This window comes from Aphelocoma coerulescens, chromosome 20 (genome assembly GCF_041296385.1).
Source record: "Aphelocoma coerulescens isolate FSJ_1873_10779 chromosome 20, UR_Acoe_1.0, whole genome shotgun sequence".
Taxonomy (NCBI): domain Eukaryota; kingdom Metazoa; phylum Chordata; class Aves; order Passeriformes; family Corvidae; genus Aphelocoma; species Aphelocoma coerulescens.
The window spans coordinates 12,480,500-12,504,620 of record NC_091033.1 but is presented as its reverse complement, the minus strand read 5'-3'; the positions used below and the strand labels follow the sequence as shown (position 1 = coordinate 12,504,620).

General features: G+C 42.8%; 1 protein-coding gene across 4 annotated transcripts in view; it reads left to right on the top strand.

Annotated features, from left to right (window-relative positions):
• Positions 1-24,121, top strand: part of GNAS (GNAS complex locus) — a 136,079-nt gene that overhangs the window by 25,675 nt on the left and 86,283 nt on the right. The window contains exon 1 of one of the 4 annotated variants that reach the window (XM_069034470.1): positions 22,987-24,108. The exons of the other annotated variants lie outside the window; for them this stretch is intronic. Coding sequence (XP_068890571.1) covers positions 23,970-24,108 — 139 coding nt within the window. The 5' untranslated portion in view covers positions 22,987-23,969. Of the gene's footprint in view, positions 1-22,986; positions 24,109-24,121 lie in introns of those variants that run through there. 4 annotated transcript variants of the gene reach the window in all.

Sequence of the window (24,121 nt, the reverse complement as noted above, 5' to 3'; positions counted from 1 at the left end):
AAGTAGGGAATTTGGTGGCAGCAACCATGGTTAGAAATTTGGGTATTTTAAATGATGGGAGAAAGTAATACCAAATATTGTTTTGTCACTCTGTAAAATTCCTAAATCTGGTGAAAATAAATTTTTTTAGCATTTTTCTAGATACTAAAAAATGAGCACAAGGAAGACTAATATTCTGGGAAGGTGTGGTGTAGCACTTTGAAAAAAATAAATGCAATTAGTGAGATACTAATTATGACATTTGTTATTGATCCTTGTGGGTTTTTTCCTCTTATGGAAAGCTGGTTAATTAAAACAATGAAAATGCTGAGGATCTTTGTTGAGAGAAAAAGAACCCAACTTACCTTGGCACAATTCAAACAGTAAAACCCACCAAAGTGGGTCTCAAAGGAGCAGCTCTGCCAGAACTCGCAGGAGATCTGCTCCCTCTTTCCCCAGCTCCTGCACTTCTCCCTGTGTGCCACAGCAGGAGCAGACACTGAAATTGCTTCTTGTTACAGGGGAGCACAGGAACATCGGGAGGCCCCTCTGGGTGGGGAAAGCTGGGACTCGTTTAGTGATGATTCTGATTATCTGTAATTATTTGGCAATACTGGACCTGCTCAAGTCTAATCCCTTTTTATTTATTTGAGTGTATTTTGATCGTATTTTTTTTGAGTGAGAGATGTAGGGAAAACGAAGCTTGGCAAAAAAACTTGGAGTATTGACTTGCTGTTTGCATATTTGGGAAGGATTCCCTTCGACATACTTCTAAGGCTTTAGAAAACTGGAAAGGAAAAAAAAAACTTTTTACAGTAAAACCACTGATGTAATTACCATTTCTTAAAGTGATGCAACATTTTCAGTTACCTAAATAGATATTTCCATGCTAATAACAAAACCAAGGGAGACAACTGACCTGCAATTTTAATTTATTCTGTCAGATTGTGCTGGTTCTGTTACACTGTTTTGAGACAGAGTTTTCATTCTTGAAGTCTTTACTCTTGCTCAGGAGCTTTGCAGCTTCATTCCTGCTGCACAGGCGATGAGGTCGAGGGAGAGCTGCTGCTGGGTCTCCTTCCCATGGACAGTCCCCCTGGAAACCTGCAGAATATGAAACGTGTGCCAAGAAGCTCAAAAGTCATGTGTGATTGATTTGCTTGATTTTTAACAATTGTGAGAAAAAATAAAATGTAGTCATGATTGTGTAGTGATTAATAGCACTTACTCTGGATTTCTTCTTATTTCCCCTCTGCAAATCCCTTGCAGTCAGAAACACAGGCAGGTATTCAGTGCATACTGCTGGTTTCCTAAAACATCCCCTCTCAGAGATCTCTCCATTAGGCAGCAGAGAGCTGCCAAAGCAGGATCCTGCCGAGTATCAAAGGGCATCCCCTGCAAGGAAACGCAGCTTCTCCCAGCGCTTTGACAGAGCAGCTGTCTGGCATAACCAGAGCTGCAGCTGGATAGTCCCAGCCCTGCTCATCCTGCTGTTTTTTGTTAGGAGTTTATAAATACATACTGCTGCTCGTGCAGTTAGGGTCAGGCTTTTGTGGGCTGTTTGGGTCTAAAGGGCTCCGTGTGTTCCCAGACCCGCACAAGAACCACTCCCAGCCAGGAGTCTCCAGCTGCCGGCAGTGGCTCCGCTGCGGTCCTGGCGCAGCTTCCTATGCTCTCCATACATTCAAACCAATAGAATATTCCCAACAAACTACTGGCAGCTGCCACCAGTGGTTCAGGAGCATGGTCCTTCACCCTCCATCCAGGGCTCTGCAGCAATGTGTTTGCTCAGATGCTCTCCCATAGCCGAGGGAGATGTCTGTTAGTGCTCATCCTAAAAACAGCCACTCCTGGGGGCTCATGGATCGCACAGGAGTGTTAAAGCTTGGGATCCCTTGACCCTACCCGGGGGTCTCAAGTGGAGCTCCTTAGCCCAGGGAGCTTCCCAAGGGCTGTATTCCCATACAGTGCAAGCCCAGAGGTTGATGCTGCTGCTCACACCTCAGCTTTGGGCACGGAAGTATTGGAGGTACGAACGCAACTCTGGATGGAAGGGTTGGAAAAATGGAGTCGTTTAATTGAAACAGGTTTAGTCAAGCTGGCAAGTGAGCCCAGTACAGAAATAATGGGGCTTCTTGCAATGCAGCATCACCCCAGACCACGCAGGGAGAGAGCCCAGGCAAAGCAGGAGGCAGGGTCTGCACAGTTCTGCTCGTGCCTGGGGAGCTGGTGCAGCAGCAGCAGGTCAGCTTTCCCATATATGGGAAAACCCTGCTCTAATTTTTAAAGCTGTGTGTTGTGGCAGTGCTGAATATGGGAATTTTATAAGCAAAGCTGAATGCTTGTTATGTTCATCTGGACGCCAGCATCTGGCAAGCTGTCATTGCGGTTGCCAACGTGTGCTTGCAGTCTTTGTGAAAGCAGGTTCCCAGTGTTTTCCCACCTCTTTAGGATTTTCTAGTAGCTGTGTGAACAAGGGATACAGGGGAAGGCACGATGCTGAGATGCTCTAGGAAAGCAAATGACCAGAGGGCCTCATACACGGGACATTTTGCATCAGTAGTTTGGTGAGAGAGCCAGGAGTGGATAAGGATGAGCATGGCAGCAGTAAATGTGCTGGTTCAGGGGCCTTATTTGTTAATACATATTATTTTGGTATTAGTTGGATTTACATTGAGCTCATCCCTTTACTAATCTGAGTGCTTTACTCTTCTCCAAGCTGTTGCTGGCTGCCCATACAGAGAATAGACAAGCAGCCTGTCATTTCTGTAATTCTCATAATCTAATTACTGCCTGCCAGAGCAGCAAGGAACTTCTGCTAAAAATCCATGATGTACTTACTGCCTTGATACAGATGTCTGATCTGGAGTAAAGATCAGCCAAAAATGTCCTGAGGGCTCCTAAGCATACCAGAAGGCTGAGATGCCTCTGGGACTGTGACCAGGGTTGAATTTTTCTCTTGGTTGCAGTTCACCTATGTGTGAGAATCTTAACTACAGCAGTTAAAGGCTGAGGAAAATGAGAAGGACACCAGCATGTCACCTCTAGGACAAAGTAGCTGTTTATGAACAAGGTTCCTGCCCTGGCAGCCTGGACAGGACAGGCAGAGCTCCCCTCCAGGCACTGCTTAGCATTTTGGGTGCTCTAAATGCACTCATTTGGGGTTTTATGTTTGTTTGCTTCTAAGGTAAAAATAGAACATTAATTGTTATTTGTAAAGGGCTGGATTCTCACTACTGACCAGCCCAAGTCAAGTTAATTCATACAGTAGTTAGTTCACTCAGAATACAGGGTGCAGTTTGCTGCCATTGCCCTGCTGACCACTGCTTTTGAGCCAGCAATGTTCAAAAGTGCCTGGTGGTGCTGTTTGTGGCTCCTCTGGTGTTTATCCCTTGATTTGGGGTGGCAGTGAAAACTCTCCTTTGATGCCAGCCTGCCTGCTCCAGTAGCAGAAGTGCCAGCCATGAGCAGGATGTGAATCTAGAAACTTTTTAATGAACTTATTTAAAACCAGCCATTTTGCAGCTGTTCCAAAAACCCAGAAATGAGCCCACCCTGGCCATTCTTGGCGGGCTCTGGTTATTCCCAGCACATGCCCTGTTTTAGGGACAGCACCTGTGGGAATGTGCCATTTTCTCAGTAGCTGGAGAGGAAAACATTGCAGGTACTCCCTGGCTGGAAAAGAGGGATGCAGCAAGCAGCAGCTAGTTGCAAAATAGCCGCTTTAAAGCAGAAGCTGCCTCGCTCTGCCAAAGCTGAAGGGCCAGCCCCGGAATGGAATGCTTATAAAAATAAGATGGTAACCATGCAGCAGAGACAGAGAGAGACCAGGAAGTTTCAGTGTTACATACAACATGATACTCTGCTTGGAAAAATATTGTCACAATTGTAGAGATACGGGCACGGATCCATAGTTGAAAGGCATAACCCAGTACCTATCATTAGGGTGATTTCAATCTCTCATTTCCAATTTTGTCTGTGTAAGAAAACTCTTTTTGGCTCGGAAGTTCTCATGTGAAATGTGTAGCCAAAGGAGATGTGTCTGGGGAAAAGTTTGGAGTAATTGGTTAAGGCTGGTTTTGAATTAGAGAGGGGGGAAAATTTGTCTTATACCATTTCAAAACATAACAGTATATTGATTTATTTAAAAATTTACAGGATGATGGATTTATTTTAGCTTAACCATGTTGATATTTATGTGATAGCTTGGATTTTCAACAAAGTGAAAGAAAGTGCTTCTTTCATGCAACCTGATGAGGAAATAAAAACATGACAGCGACCTTTGAAAACATGAACATTGCAGCTTCTCAGTCATCCTGAATAACAGTGGGATATCTTGGTTTTCAATACTAGGGAAATCTTGCAGTCTGTACAATGAAGGTTTTCCTCTGTTTTTTAATAGTGGAATCTGATTTCTGTCATCTTGAAGACAGGCTATTCCTTGAGCTTTAATTACATCCAGAGAGAGAAGTTTCTGCTGGGACAGGGACTGATGAGATGCAAGAACTAATGTAAACGCTCTGACTTCATTCTCCTTCAGCAGGAGCCTCAGGGATGCTTCCAAGAAACCAATGTGGGGCACCGGAGAAGGGGACAAACCTGATCAGAGTGTGCTGGGTTTACACTTCTCCTATTTGTGCTCTCAGCTGGGAAGATGTAAAGTTCTAGAACTCCTCCAGGTTCAAAAATTGTTTAAGAACATGTAGTCAGAGTGCTAGAGAGGGGGTGTACTACAATTCCTTACAAATTTGGGAAAAAAATGCTAAAGCACTACTTACGTACTCTCTCTGTCTTGTGCTCCCCCCCCTCATGGGGCACACAGACACTGAATTTTCATCGTTACCCATTAAAGGCTACTTCAATAACAAAAAAATCACTTTCTTGCTTTGTATCAAAGATGTCATTGCTGAAAAGTGAGTAGGGTGCTTTCTTTTGAGCTGTCAGTTTACAGGCGAGCTGTGCCTTCTTGTGGGATCCTGGCAAGGAATTAAGAAATTACAGATTATTTTTCCAACAATCCATTTACTTTTCTCGCTGTTTTGCTCTTATCACAGTAGGGACAGAGTGGTTCACCTCTGGCGTATTTAGTTTCAGGGCAGACAGTTTGTGTGGAGGTGGGGGGTATTCCTCATGCATTTTCCTGCATTTTATGCTTTGTTTTAAACCTTCAGCCCCCAAATTTCAATGGAGCAGATGGACCTGAGGTGAAATCACCCCATGGGCTCTGGTTATTTGCGTTGTGTCAGGCTTTATCGGTGTCTGTAAAAAATACTTTTCCAGCTCTGCGTGGGGTTCTGTGTGCGTTATACTGGAGGTTTTGCAAATCCTACCAGGGCTGGGAAGCACTGAGAGGACACCCAGGCCTTGACTGCATTATTTGGGTCCAGCCCTCCTCTTTTGCAGCCCTGATGTTTGATAAGTGTATTGCTTTATATCACCAGACCCTGCTCTGGTTCTGTGCAAAGATTTTCCACTCCTGCTCTCCTCTATCTTTAATAGATAATGCTTTGAGAGCATTTTATTTATTACAAAGACCTTGGCTGACACGATTCATCTTGGCAAGCAGTGAAAAAAAAAAAAAAAATATATATATATTTATGTATTTTTATGTCACCTTTATGAGGTCTACAGAGAGTGGGCACTCAAACATGGTACTTCTGTCAGAGATGTTAGTGTTTACTTTACAAGCAAGACAAAACTCTTTAGAACCAGCAAAAACTAGGTCTAACTAAAATAGCTTAAGTAAACAAAGATGTTTCTCTTCTGCGAGGAGGTAGATGTGTCTGTGTAAGGACGTGGTCCCTATGGAGTCTGCTCTACCACAGAGTATAAATAAAAGAAAAAAAATCTACAGTGGAAAATAAGTAAAAATAAAAAATCAGGAGGTTTGTTGCTCTTGCTTTTGGAGTGTCTCGTCATCAGGACACGGTTGGTTGGTGTGTGCTGAATACTGCTTCCCCAACTGCATTTTCCTCACTGCATCTTCCTGAGGGACAACAGCAGATTCCTCCTCTGCATGTAGGGCCAAAGAATTTCAGTTTTCTTCCAAAATGAGGTGGGGGCATGTACAATTTCATGACAGGAGCAGGTTGTGTGTAGCAGTGTGCTGAGTGTCCCCCTGCCCTGCTAAATCTCTGCCTGGACTGAACCAAGGGGATATCTCAGCCTTTTTTATTGATGTAGTTGAAGACAGGTGACCTTTGTTATTTAGCAGCTTTATTGTCCTCTGCTCCACCTCGAGTATCACCTGGATTTCCAGGAAGTAGATGAAAACATTTTGTAGCCTGCAGGACGGAGGTCATCTTACAGAGGCATTCTATGAAGTTTCTTTCCTGAGGAAAGGTTTTTTTCTTGTTAAGAAGCTTGTAGCTCTATTTAAACTTTTTTTTTGTAGTCCATAAAGGCAAGAGAAAGATGCTGTAGACTGACTGCACAGCCTGCTTTGTATTGCTTGAAAACAATTTGTTTCCCTTGACCTTGGTGGGAGTTGGGATGAAGTCGCAGCAAAGGAATATAGCTTGAAATACAGGGTAGAGGGTTATGCCTGCCCCCTTCTAAATCTGTGATAACTACTAAGCTTAAGTAACTTCCTAAAAGGTGTTTTATAAGGAGGCTGAACAGTGGCAAGGACTGGTATTTTAATTTTAATAGATTACGATCGTTTGTCTAGGCAGAAAATTTAATTAATTCCTGCATCAAGCTTTAGTTTTGGCTTATAAGACCTAATGCCTTTAAAAAACTCCAGTCTCGATTTAGAAGCTGTAAGATGTAATATAAACACTTTGAAATGCAGGCACCAACATAAATTTATTTTTAAAAAGTAACACAAAAATGTAATCTTTGTGATACTATCAGCATGCCAGATATCATATCACCTGAAGCTTCTTGGGAGGTTTTCTTACAGCTCTGTTAGCTCAGACCCTACGTGGATCAACTTTTACACATTTTTCAAGTCAGCAAGGCTGCAAACAAGGATTTAGAGACTGTAAAGCAGTAAAATTGCAAAGGAGAGACAGTGGCGTTGGAGAAAAGGGACTCTGATATTTAGTTTCTTTTTCTTGGCATTATTTAGACTCCCAAATGACAACGTTTCTAGTTTTCTAGCACAAAGGAGGCTTCATGCTGTTCAGGATCTGCTGTAAAGTTCTAGTACAAATCATTCTGTATCCCAAACAATTTATCTAGTTCAATGATATTTTTATTTCACAGCTACAGTTTATAGGCCCTAGTCTAATAGCTGGTATTTTTGGAAACCTCCCGTTTATCTAACAATAAGAGCCAGGATGGAATATCAGTTTCCACTTAGATTTTCCTGAATTCTCTCCCATTAAATCAATAACATTATTTTTTTAAATTAAGCTTTCTTTTGCTTTTAAGGAGAAAGGCTAAAAAGGAAAAAAAATTAAATTCTATTTAAAACAAATACCGAGGCATTAAAAAAAAGAAAAATGGCATTAATTTCAGATAAGTTAAATAATCAGGGTGGGTTTTGTTACAACATTTACATCATAAAACGTGATTTTAATCGAAGGAATGTTACTGATTTACAACATGCACTGTGAGTGCTAGAAGTACATGTGAGCAGGCCATTGTAACTTCAGTTTGTGTACATCAGTCTCACGTCTTAAATCCAAACTGTTGGGAGAGGGGCCGGGAGGCTGGAGAGGGAGAATCACATCAGAAAACTTTTTGACAAACTGACCTCCAGAAAATAACAAAGCACTGCCTCCTGGTTTTCCATTAGTCCCAACTACCTGAAAGGAGCTTTCTGCAGATGTATAATCATTGCAGTAGCACTTTCATTTCTGTCACAGAGGTCTAAATAAATGAATTGGCCATCTGCAATTAATTCACATTGTACAAATAGTTTGAAGACTGAGTCGTCTGTCTTCCGAACAGAGCGATCTATTTTTAGCTTCTCAAGCAAGCCTGTTTTGTGTTCTTTGTAGAGTCAGCGACATTCTTTCAATTTTTCAGCTTAATTAACACAAAAGAAATTGTAATCTGAGAAGGCAGCAGAAACAAGAACCCCCTGAAAACCATGAATTTGCAAGAAAGCAGAAGACGACAGCTTTGCAAAAGATAGATGGCAAAAAAAGAAAGAAAAAAAAGTTCAGCGCAGTTTGTGGTTTTGGGGCTGGACACTATAGGCTAAGTTGTACAGAGTTTGTTGATTTACAGTGAACACTCACAGATTTTGCAATTAATTTTGGATTCTTTATTCTGAAAATGATGAGGGCCACAGAAATAATGTTTTCACATGAGATAACAGCTAAAACAGAATAATACTTGTGAATAAAGCAGATTTCTGTAGAATTTCTTACACAGGTCTGGTCTGGCTGTGAACCTGGGTGTGTGTTCCCTGGATGGTTGAGGGGACACTGAATCCGCTCTGGATGGACTCTGTGTGCTCACAGTTGTAGGTTAATAATTATTCCAAGCTTAGATGTATTCATATACATGTAATTTGTATTAGAATCTTCTCCTGACTAATGTAAAAATACCCCCTGCATCACAAGATGTATTCTGCACTGCTTGAGTTAGAAAATTTGTAGTGATCATTTGAGAGAAGGAAGGCACAGCTCACTGCTCACAGGGATTTGAGTTAAAATGCTAGTGCTAGGTACAAAAAAAGGGAATGAAAAAGTGGAAAACTAAGAACACCAACTGCAATCAGTGAATGTTCAGGAGTATTTTGAAATAACGAGATTTCTGTGCCTGCTGGCAAGTGCTTTTTTGTTTAAATATAATATCCATAATATAAATATACAGTATTAGTGTTCTTTTGCTAATTTTAATTTGCTGTGCATTGGTATTATGCATGCATAACGTGTGAGCTTCCCAATTAAATCTTTCTAAGTGTCCGTTTGTGGGTGCTTGTCTGAAATAGGCAAACAAAAGGAGGAACAATCCTAACATTCAGCCTCCCCTCTCTGAATCCAGGGAAAGAGCCTGAAAGGCTGAAGTACAACTCCAAAAAGCTGGTGGCTGCTGCAGCACAGGGAGTGGGGACACGAATTCCTGCATCAACTGGTGCATCTGTAGCCTTGTGTCCCAGAGTCACCTGTGCTCTCTTTTAAAAGTAAAACGGTGTATAACTTTTTTAGAATTATCCAAAAATCCAGCAAAGTTCCTTATGAGAGCCTACTGTTGTAGGTGTGCCAAAAAGGTCCACCTCAGGGGTTCAGCTGGATGCCCTTGTTGAGATATACCTGCATCTGTACCTTTTGAAATCTGGTCTCCATGTGCTTTAGGAAACTATTCCCCAGACATCCTGAATATCAGCTTTTATCTGGTTCCTTCCCAAAACTGTGTCTGTAGAAGTTATATCCCGCATCACAAAAAAAAAAAAAAAAAAAAAAAAAAAAAAAAAAAAAAAAGGCAGAAAAATGGTTTGTTTAATAAACTGAATTTAGTTCCCAGAACTGTAAGTACCTTTGAGTGTATCAAGTTAAAGCAGAAGCCGTGACTGGGCTCTGATTAAAATATGATTAGTTCTTCAGTTGTTGCAGAACTGGGCTCCTGCAGGATGCCACCAACCTCTCTAGCTCTAACCAGTTCTGCAATACTCGAGCCTTTCCTCCCAAATTAAGTGCTGGGGGAGATTCCTTTCACTGCTGAGGGTTTGGAAGACTGTATCCTTGTTTTTCCTTTTCTGCAGAAACGTGCTCTATTTCCCCTCTGTAAATGAAAAGTGCTGTTAGTGGGGAGGAGGAGGAACATCCATGTTCTTACTTAGAAACAAATAAGAGAGTTACAGAGCTGTTGCAAAGCCTCTGTGGAGGATTAAGGAGGTGTGTGACTGGAAGCGATGCTGAAAATAAATGGGAATGGTGAGCAGTGGTGGGACATTGGTTTGCTCACCTGGAAACTCGGAAAACCTGAATAAAGTAACTCATGTCATTAAAAGCTGCCTCACTCACTGTCACTGATCTTCCCAGTGCCAGATTTGATACACAGCTCTAACTACAGGTCGTACAAAAGCTGTTTATCAACGCTGGAAGTTGGTGATGAATATTAAACACCACCAAAAAATCAGTTTGCATCCCTTTGCATGAATTTGGGCTGCAAATTTTTTGCACACAAAGCTAAAGGAAGTAGAGGAAAATGTCAGTATCATCTTTTTCAGTGTCTGTAACAGGCACATGTAATCAATGATCTGGGGCTTAATTATTATTTGAGTTTTAGTTGTAGGAGTCTTCCATTCTGAGCAATATGCAGACATGCCTTTTATGTTTAAGTACTAAATGCACACATACTAATGTGTTTGAAAGTCTTCACTACTTCTGATTTTTTTTTTGTTAAGGATTTGTGCGTATTCTTTAAACAATTTCAGTATTTTAAAACAGTAAGATAGGTTTCTGTGATCTTTGTACCCTTAAATTTTTGGATCTTTGTTGAAGGAAAAGTAAGTTAAGTACAGTAACGAAACAGGAAGTATGTCCTAAAGTATGTTTGTTTTAAGTGCTGTAAGAAAGTCTATTTAAGGATCCTTCTGTAAGGATGTAAATTCTAAAATACCTATTTTGTGTAACAGTTGTAAAATATGTGAGGTAGTCAATCATACCTTTGGCTTTTATACCCAGCTGGGTTACTTGCCAACATAAACAAAGACTTGAAGACTTATTTTTCAGAAGTTTCAGACAGAATCCAGTGAACCTTTCCTTAATCCATAATATCCTACACATTAATTATTTCTAAAAGTATTCAACCAAGACTGTAATTTCAAAAAGCAGCATGAAGGTATCTTCCACTTCATCCATTTTATTCTCATATGATCCTCAAATAAATAAAATATTTCCTTTTTTTTTAAACGCGAGACACAATCTGTTGATCATTTCTTTAGAAGGTCTGCACCCAGTGTGTTTTCTGTTGAGTCATAAGTTATGTCTGTAGACCACTGCATTGTTAAATAACAGTAAATATTCTTTGCTGCTGAATCACCCGTGGGAAGGACAGACACAGCACCCGGGCTGCGGGCACAGAAGCTGAGGGACAGAGCGCTCCATGTTGTTAGGGTTTCCAGAGAATTCTTTAGATAATTGGCTGTCCACAGTCCTCCATAGCCCTGACAACAGCCTCCTCAACAGAATGAAGAGGACTTTATGCTCACATGGCTGTGATCAGCTGGGAACTAACCTTGCACAAGGAGTTCTGCAACAGGCTCCTTGCAGCGACTGCCGCTCCGGTAGCGGTGTCAAGGACCGTGTGACAGGAACATTGCAACCAGCGACAGCCTTGAGCCGGGCCTCTTCCCACGAGGAATGCCCAGAAACCAAAGCTAGATAGTGTTATCCCATCCATTTGTGTTCTTTACTCCCTACTCTGGGTCTTGCCCGCACTCCTGAGGGGCTCTGGCAGGAGGTTCTTAGCTCCTTGCAAGCCACACAAGAGGTCTGTGGAGAATACTGGGGAGAGGTTTCCCTGGTTGGCATTTTTGGGTTTCATACATGTAACAACGTGAATTTTCACAACATAGTAATTCCTTCTGCTGAGGATTCCTCACCACCTCTTGCCGCGTTGCTGCAGAGCCCAGCAGGCAGCAGAGGGAGCACCACAGTCCCTTTTCCAGTGCCATGGGATAGCAGCACTAATGGTGTGTAAAACAGCAACGAGAAATGGAAGAAAGAAAGAGTGAAAGACATCTTGGTTAGCAGCATACTGGAAGTAGATGAAAGGGCTGGAGGGAACAGGGTTAAATGTCTGATTATTAGGGAACGAGGAGCTAAATATGGCATCTTAATATGGCATGTGGCAAGAGGCCAGATCTGTTAGTTTGTAGATCTTAACCTGCTTCCAATATTTGGTTTTGAGCAGGACTAAAAAACAGGAGGAGAGGGTTTTTTGGGTTCTGGTTTCAAGAGGGACGGAATCTCCTGAAGAGCAATTTTAGTGCCGTGGCATCCAACCCCAAATTTTTGTCTTGTGAGACCTTAGGATCCAAGCCACAACTCTCTACAGAGTAATGTGAGTGTAGCTACAAAATGTAGTTAGGAGATCGTGGCTCTCTGGAAATGAAATGTGTCATTGACAACTGATGTTCATATCAAGAGTGAGAATTTAGCTTCTACTCCTGATCTAAAATGGGTAGCATCTCCAAGGTGTCATCTTCTCATGCTCTGCATTAGACATGTTTATGCAGTACCAGAGCTAGAAGTTTCTAAAATACAAGTTTTCTTAGGAATCAACTGCATTAATGACTTTGTTATATCTGAAGATATAAATGAAAGTGACATTTATATAACAGACTTTCCAGTATAAAAGCCAAAGTCTGTTGGCTAAAAACACTCAGAAGGCTTTACCATGAAAAATTGTAACAATCAGAGGTTAGATGAAATTTAGAGAAAATGTAGGGCTAGATGGGTGAATCTACTGCTTTTTCATTGCTTTTTTCCAAGTGGAATGACTTAAGATGAAGTTAACTTTTTACTACTTAAGAAGATTAGGTGGTTCATAGAAAAATAATTCAAACTGCTTATTTTTAAAGCTATTCTAATAAGAAAACTTCAAAGAAGTTCATTTTAGAGTAGAATTCGAGTAATGCAGGTAAGGTAGTTAAAAACTCCTTCACTGAAATGTAGTTTGAAAAATAAACTTTCATGGCACCTATACAAGTATTTCTATAGATCCTTATCTGTAAGAGCAGCAACATATTTCTTTTTTTAATTAAAGATCATTATAATTGCTAATGTATGATTGTTTGGGGGCATATGTGAGTCAAACTGTGGTTTTGAGAACAGCTTTTGAGAACACCTTCACCTTCACCAAATCTTTTGCCCTGTGCTTTAACATCTGTGCTGAATTAAAATACAGGCTCATGTTGGAGATGGCCTATGCCCTTGCCAGGGAGAGGAGCACCTCCAAAAGGACAAGTGAGAAAGCTGGGAATCATCTAAAATATTGAGGAAAAGAATTCTGTAAGACAGTGACCATTTTGCAGAGAAGCTGATTGGCAGTTCTGGAAAGAAACAAATAAAGGAATCTTTGAAGCCAAAGCAGAGTGGCAGAAGAGTTCCCATTATTTAGGGAATAGGTGCTGTTTCACAAAGAAGTAAAAGTTTCTAGACAGAGAGGAGGCAGAATCATTGCTGTTAGGAAAGGCATAATCAGGCTAAGAGATTAATTCAAGCCTGTTTGGTTTTTTCCATGTATTTTTGCCTTGCTTATGTGTTTTTGTTAGCTTTTTAATTTTTTTGTGGGGGGAAGTTGGGGTATTTTTGAAGACTTAAGACTCTGTGTTTAAGAGGTTCCTTTGCTAACCCTATACTGCTTTCTTATCAGTCTTTTAAGGATACTGTTGGAAAACCAGAGTTTCTCACAGCCAGTAAACCTTACTGAAACACACTGAAAAACCTGTCTCCAGAAAATTGTTCCCCAAGTGTTGATGTGCCCAGATAGTGGCTTTCCACCATGGAGTGCTCTTCAGCTCGGGTCTTCAAAGGTAGTGATTCATTCTGTGATGTGGATCTGTCTAGACATGAGAACTTGATGCAATAAAAAGGTTTCTTACTTGGGTATTAAGAGACTAACTATTACAGAATTGTTGTTAGGGCAGGAGGTCTCAGGCCATGGTAGGTTATTTCTGTTGTGTCTTGTGCCACCTTTTCTTTAGGCAGATCAGTTTGGAGTGTTTGCCAGTGAGCCTCTGTCCTGCTGCTACCTCTCACCTGATCATTGCAGACTTCATATTGATGCTTCCATAAAGAGACCTGCTTGAGGACACTCTTTGGGGCAGTGAGATCCTGCAGTCATTTTTCAGCTGGTGGAAGCACTGCTTCAGTACTTCACATTCTTAATTCCATGATACAATCTCAGTTTCAACTCTCTGGTAACAGGAAATCTTTTATTCGTCCTTGGGCAAGGAATTTCTTAGCCTTTTTAACTGTACTCTTAAGCAGTTGTAAGCATATACAGATCAGTGAAAAAGAGCATTCTTGTAAGTTGCTGCTGCACAGTTTGATCTTGTGGCTGGTGTGTCTTAGATTGGGTCATGGTCCCTACACCCAGCAGCTCTTCTGCCTTCCCTCCAGTGCAGCCCACACTGACCCATAGAGAGTCAGAATTCCATTCTTTCTAGCCAGCTTTCTTCCCTCCAAACCAGCTTTTAGGGTGGAGAAGAATTAATTCTTTTTATATCTATGCTGAAAGATGGTTTGTGCTGGTCATGGTGGTTCTTTCTGCTTCGGGCCATTGTCATTCAGCTGGGTACAGAGTGCTTTGATCCACCATGGGGGGTATAAAACCAAATACATGTAAACAAACCTTATAGCCAAAATTATGTTTGCAAAACAAAGCAGGGTTATCATTTTGATGGAGAACTATTTTTGGTGTGTCACAATTGCCTTGGTCCCTTTTGCCTGCCAAAATTGTGAATTTATAAACTCCCTCACTGGTCTCCTCACTCGAGGGAACGAAAACCAGGAAACTGAAACTCCATTTTTCTTTCAAATGAATATTAATGGCAAATGTTAGGAGGTACTTGCTCAGCTTTGTAATAATATACATGTCCATTTATGAAATGGTCCAGACAGAACAGAGGATTAGGAATACAGAATTTAAGACTGAATTTGAAAAGGCAGCACAGGAACTTCAGCTCCCAAAATATCCTCTGAAAGTTTTGCTTTATTTCACGCTGTCGGCCAGGATTCTCCTTACAGCCCCACAATATTCATAATAAAGAAATAAATTAAATCCACCCCTTCCTGTATGGCTCACAACACACAGCACTGTGCATGCTCAGCACATGTGTAGTTTTGATAAAGAGACATTATCGAGCCTGAAATCATTTTAAATAAAACAAATAATGTGGCTGCCCAGCACTTCCTCTGGAAGTAGTTTCTTGGACAAATCTTCCTTAACTCTCACATGTATGGAGTTAGTATATATATCCTTCAGTAACACCAATTCATAGAAAGAATGTTTCAGACTCACTGTACAGCTGTGTATTTTATATATAGGGTGTGAAGTGCAGCCACGCAGGAGGGCCCTGCCTTCAGCCTGGGACTGCCATGGCCGGGGGGATCCGGCATCTTCCACGTGCCCCACGGCACAGGGCTGGAGGGCACAGGAGCTCCCCAGCTGTCACCCCAGGGCTGGGGTTGAGGGCAGGGCGGGTTACCAGCCACTCTTGTGTTTTATGGGGCTGCAGGGGTGGTGGCAGCAGGCTCAAAGCCATCGAATCCCTGGCCCCTTGCAGCATCCCTGGTTCCCTGGATGTTCCAAGGGCTTTCCATCAAACGTGGGAATGCTGACACGGCTGTGATCCCACCGAGCAGAGGGGAGGGGGCTCACCATGGGCAGTGGGAGATTTTGGGGAGCTCATTCTCTGGGGATGACACCCAGGAAGCGGGTCCAGGTCCAGGGTGGAGGGAGCTCCTGGCCCCAGAGCTCTGGGGGCTCAGCTGTGCTCGTTCTCTGTTTGCACAGCAGAGACGGAGCTGTAAAAAGCTGATTGCTTCAGAAGGGAACAGGTCACAGTTAGACAAGGGAGCAATGGAAAAACAAATTCGTTATTTTAACACCAGAGAGCATAAAGCAAACTGGGAGTGACCTGCAGAAGAACACAGCACTGGGTTTCTGTCCTGGTGGGTGCTTCATGGTGGGCAAAGAAAGACTGAGAAGTGTGCAGGCATTGTTTTTTCCTATTTTCAAAATAAAAAGTATCTTTGTCTGGTACTTTGAATGTAGCCAGCATGGTTCTAGCTTTCCCTGGTTTTGCTGGAGGGCCTGTGGGAGATGGACTTGACAGAGTACTAGCAGCTTTCTCACCATTTTCATTTAAGAGAAACAGCATTAAGATTTTGAATATAGCCTATTTTCTTTTTCATGAAATGTTGCTGAAAATGTCTGAGTTTGAGTGCTGTTAAGAAAAGGAAGGCAGACTATTAAAAAAACTTTCTTCCTTTTTGAATAATTATTTTATGATGAAACATGTAGCAGAAGGGCTTAAAGGTCACCAGTGAGACCAGGGCCCCTTGGTTCTCAGTGCTGTGCAGACATGTCGGAAGCAAACAGCTCACAACCTGTAAGAGAGGCAGATAAAAGATAGCTGGACAAAGAGGCACAAAAAAGGGAAGTGGCTCGTCCAAGGTCACCCACGGATCGGTGGCTGTGCTGGATTGAACCATCTGCAGTAGATCAGGTCTGCTGGATCCTGTTCCCCTGTTTGATCCCCATGCTCATCTTGTCTCCATTCACAGTTTGTGAGCACTCAGACAGGTCTGATCATCCACAGGAGGGGATAATTCTTCACCTCTGCTGGTTTTGATGTTGCAGAGGCAAAATCCAGTACTGGACCGCAGGTTCTGACCCAGCTCCTGCCTGCTTCTGCCAGCCCTGGCCATGGATGTCTCTTCCCTGCCTTTGCCTGAGATAGAGCAACAAAGAAAACCTTTCACTGTGCACCTAAAGCCTTACAGACAATCAATTGGTTCATATACATTTCTAAAATCTAATAGACACAAAAAACCCCCCACACCAGAAAGACTTTTTCACTGCAAAAAGGGTCTAAATTCTGCAACTGCCCTAGGGCACGTGGGGCACTCTTAATTTAACATCAAGGCACTTAAGACGTAATGGTGCTGTTAGTTTGCCAGACAGACAGATTCTTCCAGGAAAAACAGGGTACAAAAGACCCCTATTCTATAACTGTGTCAGTATGTAATCTTAGGACCTAGACTTAACGTTTTTTCATCTAAAGAAAAAGATGGGAGAAAATAGCCATTTTCAAAAGGAAAACTTTTAGGCCTTTAGCAATGGAGAGATGGAGTAGCAAAATCACAGTCCTGTTTTCCTTGCAGATCGTCTCTAATAGCTGCTGGTATTGAGAGTATTGTGGTTTGCTAGCACTAAAATGTGAAGTTATTTTGAGCATGAAAGCCTGGACGTCATTCTATTTAAAAAAATGTAAAAGAAGGAGAGGAATGTTTACAGCACATTAAAACCTGTGTGACAACTTAGCAAGAACTATTTTAACAATCTTCTTATTCCCTTTCCTGTTATGCACCATAAAATGAGAATGCCGTGTCAGTAACAAATAATATTGGCATGGAGGGATGGCTCACCATTCTCCCTGAGTCAGGCTGGGTCAGGCTCAGCCCCAGCTGCCACCCTGCTCCGGTGGGAAGTGTGGCTGGTGCTGGGCTGCCCTGTGTGCTGGGGAGGTGAAGGCAGGAGCCTCCTCTCCTCTGCTGACCCCCGGGCAGGAGAAAAGCTTGGCAGTTTTGTGCTTCTTTGCAGGAATTAACTATAACCAGTATTCAGAAAACAGCCTCTGCTACTACTGCCTCCCTGGGCTTTGTGACTCAAACGTAACAAGGATTAAAGCAGGATATTTCTTTATGAAAAAAGTTTGCAGTCAGGGCTAGGTCTGCAGTGAATGTTGACAAATACTGAAACTAAATATGAGAAAAGACTTGTTCCAATTTTTTTTTTTAATCGGCATTCCATATGTGTTATGTGGAGTGCTAGGATGTGCTGCTACTTCTGTTACATAAGAGGGTTTTTTTCTTTTTTAATAAAGTGCAGTGCAGAATGCATGAAGAGTGAGAAGAAATATCAAGAAAAAGAACTACATGAAAATAAGAAAAGCTACTAAGTGAAAAGCTGTTGCTCAGTGTGTTATTTCCGTAATTCCATTAGTTCCTTAAAGTCTCTTTTAATGTTTCTGAAGGAAAGCCTCGAAGTGAAAGGAGGGAGGCAAGGGGTTTCTTTTCTTTGGTTTAAAGGAAGATCTTGGTTAATTCTATTAGTAGATTTGGGCTTGTTTTTATTTAAAAACAAAACAAAAATCCCTTTTAAGTTTAGAATTTCTGTATGGAAAAATTCTTCTTCTTTGCCAGAGAGAGAAGTATCTCCTTTTCATTCTGTTTGTTTTGGAGTATCTGTAGTTAAGTGTTTTGTGTTTGTTCTTTATTGAATACATTAGCGGTGCATTAATTCCTCCCTGACAATGCTCGTTTCATTGCACTCACTTCTTCCCATCTGACAGACAAACTTGTCCTTTCACGTGATGATCCTGCTTTGCCCTCCCAGGGTTTGATTGGTAATGGCTGCATTTCCTACCTTGTTTACCTCTGAATGGTTTTTGAAGTGATTTTTGTTCTGGCCCCCACAAAGGAAACAGATGAAAAAAAACCCCACATTGAATTCTTGCTCCAATTCCAATCTGTTTGCTTTGGTTTTCCTTTTTAGATTATTGTTTGGCTTTAATTTGTTTGTTTCTCCTTTAAACGGGCTTGAGATTACTCAAGGGTTCCTTGTTCAGCAGGTCAAAGGGTAATTTGGAGACTTTGAAACCGTCTCCCTTTTTATCACCACGTTTCGTTCTTCCCAGAGTCCAAAGGATTTTCGGTACGATAGCTCGATAGCTCGTGGAGGATGGCTCCATCTAAGGAAAACATGAGCAGCAGACCTGAGTCACTGCAAGAAGCCATGGCAGTTTTTTTTAGATGAAAAACCCCCCCACTGATCTAAGTCTAAATCAGAACCTTAATTAATCCTTATCTGTAACTAAAAGATTAAGTTTACTGGGGATTAAATACATTGAGGTTGGTAGGTTTGATACTCAACTACCAGTCCAGGATGAAGACCCCAAATTTAACTAACTTCAAGCCAGAGCGGTATCCATACACAAAAATATGCAGTGTGTGCTATTAAAAATTGTCCTTTAACTGAAAGAGTCAATCTGTTTCAGAGTTAATCCCTGCTTTTAAAAGAGGGAGGTCAGTTCCAACCGCTCAGCCACGGCACTGTGGATTTGTAGGACAGTAAAATGAAGCATGGGGTAATGTAGGCTCCTGAACAAAAATCCAGGTGTTGCTATAATATATGTTGTTTCATGTGTCCCCCAGGTTAACTGAGTTCTGTATCCTTCCATGGAAAAGACTTGCTGAAAATATGCTATTTCCTACAAACAAACAAAGGAAATTGTACAATTAGATCAGCACCGTTGCTTTTACTTTCTGAGCTACAGATTTTGTCCTCTCTGCTGTGTCTCCTGAGCCGTGGTAGGAACTGGAGTACAGGCTATTCCAGACGCAAGGAAGGCTGACAACCTCCTCAGAGGCTGCAGTGCCATTTCAGTCCAGTTGCTAAGGGATGCTGGAGCGAGATGTCGTCTGTGTCTTCTCTTCCAAATGAGCACATTGGCTTGGTCACAACTCCACCCCCACAGTTCACAGCCAAAAGTTTACGAGGTCACATTCACTGTGGACAGCAAGAGCCCGTAAGGAAATGCACAACTGTCCCATCTGAAAATTAGTTAACCATTTCTTCTTTCCTGGAGGCATCCAAGTGCTCAGTGCCTTCAACTCATAAACAAATGTGAATTATTTGCAATAGGAAATAAGGGTGTTTGTCACCTGGAGGGTTTGGGAGGAAACTGTGGGGTAAGATGGGCATCTGATCTGGGTCTCATAATCAGCTGTAAATACAAAGAGTAATTCGAGTGAATTCAGAGCCTGACTCTGGTCAATTGGGAGTAAAACTGATGCAACATCAGAACTGTAAGCAGAAAGTTTTATCCACTTAGTTAAAAAGAGAAAAGAACAGAACAACATGGAATATGAGTCTGAAAAGCCGTTTTTCAAAAGGCTCAGAATCTACTCAGTTAAGGCAATAGTTAACTCCAAAACCAAGTCTTGCATCTACATTTCCAGCCAACATTTGTGAACTTTACAACAGTATTTCCTTGTCTCTTACCTATATTAGTGTGAATATCCTCATGCACAAAAAGGGAGACTACCACAAATAAATGCATTGACATACATGTAACAGTCTGTCAGATATAAAGTAAAAAGGTAGTATTTTTCTTGAGGTCCTCTTGAATGATTATATCAGCAGGTATTACATGTAAATCTTAAAAGACAGAAGTTTATGTGTATAGAGTGGGGGAAGCATAAAATATGTGAACTTTTCAACAAGTTCTCTCTCCTACTGCTATTGATAGTCTGCTTCTACTTTATATCTACATCTTTTTACCCATTTCTAAATCAAGCTAATATAGTTGTCCTAGCTGGGAAGAGTAAAGTCTGCGTAAGTTATGCACTTCAATAGGACTGCTCAAGAGTAAAGTTCAGGTTTATTTACAGGATTAGGATATTGTTACAAATCCTTCTTCATTCTCAGACACCAGGGAGTAGATTTTGGGGCAAAAGCTGTGGAAGGAAAATGGAAAAAGAATCCATCTTTCAAGAAAGAAGTTAAGAAAATTAAGAGATCTCATGATTTTCATTAGGATGTAATAGAAATTAGGTCAATGGGACTAAAAATCTATTAGCTAAAACTATCAAGTGGTCTGAAATGGATTATAGATACAAGGAACTTTTGTACATCCTCCTTTTCTCCCAAATAGTCAATTGAAATATTACTGCTTTGAATTATCCTGCTGCTGCTCCTTGTGAGATCCTTTCTGGTTTGAGAAGTGAAAACAGCAGAATATTGTTTCACACTGCCAACCCCCCTGTTCTTTTTGTGAAATCCTTATGCCGAGATGCATGTTGGTGTGTCAGACTCTTTGCATTTACTTTAGACTGAAAAATAAAAAACACAGAAGGAACGTCAGTGAATCTGAATTTAATCTGTAAATTTGCAATACTCGCCATCTTCTGTGTGCCACCTTGTATTTCCCATTAATTTAAATAGTGCAGGACTGAGTCAATAGCTGTAAGTCTTCTGATGTCCTTTTATAGCCATTTCCACGTTCTTGTTACCTTATCCTTTTGGAAAACATTTTCATTTAACATGCAGCAGTGTCCTTTAACACCCTATTTTCAAGCTTCAAATAGTTAGACATTTTTCACAGAGGCACTATGCCCATACAATATAGTTATTTTATCTTTGCATTATTTGTTCCTAAGGCTGCAGGTTCTTCGGAAGCAAGTTTTAATTCTGTGGTGAGTCAGGGGTCAGATTGTGCCTGCATTTACCCTTCTGATGGCAGGAGTCTCGTGAAACTGAAGTTCATGGATTTTTACAAGATGGAAGCGAATGGAACTAGTTCCAATAAGAAACACAATTTATTCCAAAGACACATTAGCAGCATTATGTTATTTAAACAAATAAAAAAGAGTGAGAACAGCTAATGTGTTGGTATGCTCACTCTTCAAATGATGGGCTCCTAATCATGACAGCAGTGAAAAAACTCGTGGCAGTTCACTGGCTTTGTGAAGTGCGGATGGTGCCTGATGTCCCGAGTCCTGTCATATTTCAGAAAGACAAAAAAAGTCTGTAATTGCTGACAAGTTACACAATGTGGGAGTTTTCTTCTTTGTTTTCTGTAGCTTTTGACACTTTCACACTTTAGTAACACTTGTAATACACCGAGCTAATTCTTAATTCTGTTGTAAGTAACTGGGAGCTTTGTGAATTAGCTGTGTTTTTCAGCTACCTCATGCTTTGCTTAGCCTAGAGACAGAGACACAGGATATCTGCAGCAGGGGGGCAGTGATTCCTGTCAGAGTTTAACCTCGAAGAGCCTGTCCTGGTTTCTGTTTGGGAAGGGATGGGTGTGCACTGCTGGACAACAGCATTTACACAGCCGTGACTCCCTTGTCCATGGATGCTTTGGCATATTTACCCATCCTGTACAGACACCATTCACCAAGATTTTACCCTTTTGTTTATCTCCAACAATATTTTTCATCTTGTTTGTGTATTCCTTCACGTTTTTAGCTAGAGATGGGCTCCCTTCCCCCCAGGTAGGACCCGGAGGGAAGCAAAGCCTGGAGGCTGGGGCAGATTTTCCCTCCTGTGTGAGGTGAGAGGTACTGGCATTTCTGCATTCTCTTCATACCTGAAACCATAAAAGAAGTATAAGGCTTTACAATTTTCAGTCTGAATTCTGCTTTTTTGTGTCCTCTATGCCTTGTAAACGCCACAGTTAAAATATATTTGAATATTGTCTATTACATGAAACTATACAAATAAATAACCTATTAAAGATACAAGAAATTATTACCATCTTTGCTGCAGATGAATCTGGGCATTGCTGAGCCAAGTTTCTCTAAGACCTTTCAAAACTGCTCTTAGCCTAAAAGAATACCTAGGGACACCAGTAAGAGTCTCTCCTCCAGTGACTGCAGAACTCTTAAGCTCTGTGGCATTTAAAAACTGTGATGTGATGTTCCCTGTTTCTCCTGCGGTCCTCCCCTCTTTCAGCAAGGGCAGCTTAACAGATGTATTTGATGACATTAGCTGTGACCTCCTAGTTGTTTGCTCTATTCACATAATTATTTTACTGTGGGTGTTTCTAAATATAGTAACTGAATGATGTAAGAAGGTGTGTTCGTGGGAACAGTGTGGTAGATAACTGAATTTTGCAAATGAGGGTAAATAATATTTGTATAGTAAAGGGCATTTCACTAACTCATGTGTGGGGATGTGTGCATAGAGAAAAACTACCTGTGTATTTTAGTGAACAGGGTTACACAAAGAGCAAAGCGCCAGGCTTTGTTTTCGAGGTGTAACTGATAAGTTGTGTAATTTTTGTAATGGGGTTTCCAAAACATATTTTAGAGAAGAGAATGGAGCTAGACAGGGGGTAAAACCACATGTAGAAGCAAGTGTGTGCATCCACTGGTACTCTGATGGTGCACACGGCATCCCCAGGTACCTTGAACCTCCCCTCCTAGCCGGGAAGGAGCCCGGCGAATCGCGGGGTGCGAGCGAGCAGCCCCGCGGCCGGGAAGCGCATCCACCCAAAACCAGACTCAAACCATTCACTACCATAACTTCCCCATTAATTATTTTCAAGCGTAGCACAAGGCGCCGCGGGGCACGACTCCCGTACAATTTATTCAGAATCCTATTAACTCCAAGCGCGGCTCCGGGTGCCTGCATCCCGCGGGGCGGGGGGCGGCCGCGGGGCCCGGGGCGGCCGCGGGGCCGGTTCGAAGAGGGCGCCGGCGGCGGCGCGGGGTGACGCGGGCATCATGTGAGCGGCCCCGCTCGCTCCCAGCGTGCAGTGTGGGCCCGCTCGCCCCACCCCGCGCTCCGCCGCCGCGGAGCCGCTCAATAGGGGAAGGGAAAAAAAAAAAAAGGAAAGGGAAAAAAAAAAAAAAAAAGGAGAGGGAAAAAAAAAAAAATGCGGGAGAGAGCAGGAAAAATAAGACGGGGAAAAATCCGCCCGTGAGGGACAGGTTCTGCTCGGGGCACAGAGCAAACGGGCGCTTTTTTTTTTTTTTTTTTTTTTTCTTTTAAATTTTATTTTGTATTTTCTTCTTGCCGAGAGGATTCAGCCGCCTGGAAACCGCATGTGAAAAGAGCAACAGCAAGGAGAGGGGAGGAAAAAAAAAAAAAAAGGAGGAAAAAAAAGGGGGGGGTTTGGCTTCGACCCCCCCGCCCGGTGCGGGAGGAAGGACCCGCGGCGGCCGGAGGGCGAGGAGCTGCGGCGGCCGGCGAGGGAAGGGACCGGGGCTGCGTGACCCCCGCGGCGCGGGGGGAGAGGCGAGGAAGAGACGTTTCCCGATCCTCCCCGCCGAGGATTTGGGGAGGTTTCCGCGCCTGGAGCCCGTGCCTTTGGATCTAAAGAGGATTATTATTTTTTTGGGGGTGGCACTGAAGCTGGATTTGTTCCTGTGCGTGCGGCGCGGGGGGGGGCATTTCTGCTGCCTCTAGAGGAGCCGGCGGCCCGGCCGGGGCGCGGAGATCCCCGCGGATCGCTCCGCACCCCCCGGGAAAGGTGCGCCGAGGGGATCGGCGGGGGGCGGGGGAGGAGAGGCAGCTGCAGCTGCCGGGGAGGAGGCCCGGCGGAGCGGCAGCAAAGTCATCGCTATCGGCCCCCCCTCGGCTGGCTTCGGGCTCGGCGCTCTCCATGTCTCTGGCTCTGGGCAGCGGCCGCCACAGCAGCGAGTAGGGGGGGAGGAGGAGGAGGAGGAGGAGGAAGAAGAAGAAGGGAGCCCGGGAGTGCCTCCCTCCCTCCCTCCCTCCCCCCGGCAGCCCCGGCCGCCTCCCGTCCCCTCGCCCCGCGTCCCTGCCTTCCCCTCCCCAAGATGGGCTGTTTAGGGAACAGCAAGACGGAGGATCAGCGCAACGAGGAGAAGGCGCAGCGGGAGGCTAACAAGAAGATCGAGAAGCAGCTGCAGAAGGACAAGCAGGTCTATAGGGCCACGCACCGGCTCCTCCTGCTGGGTAAGGGGCCGCG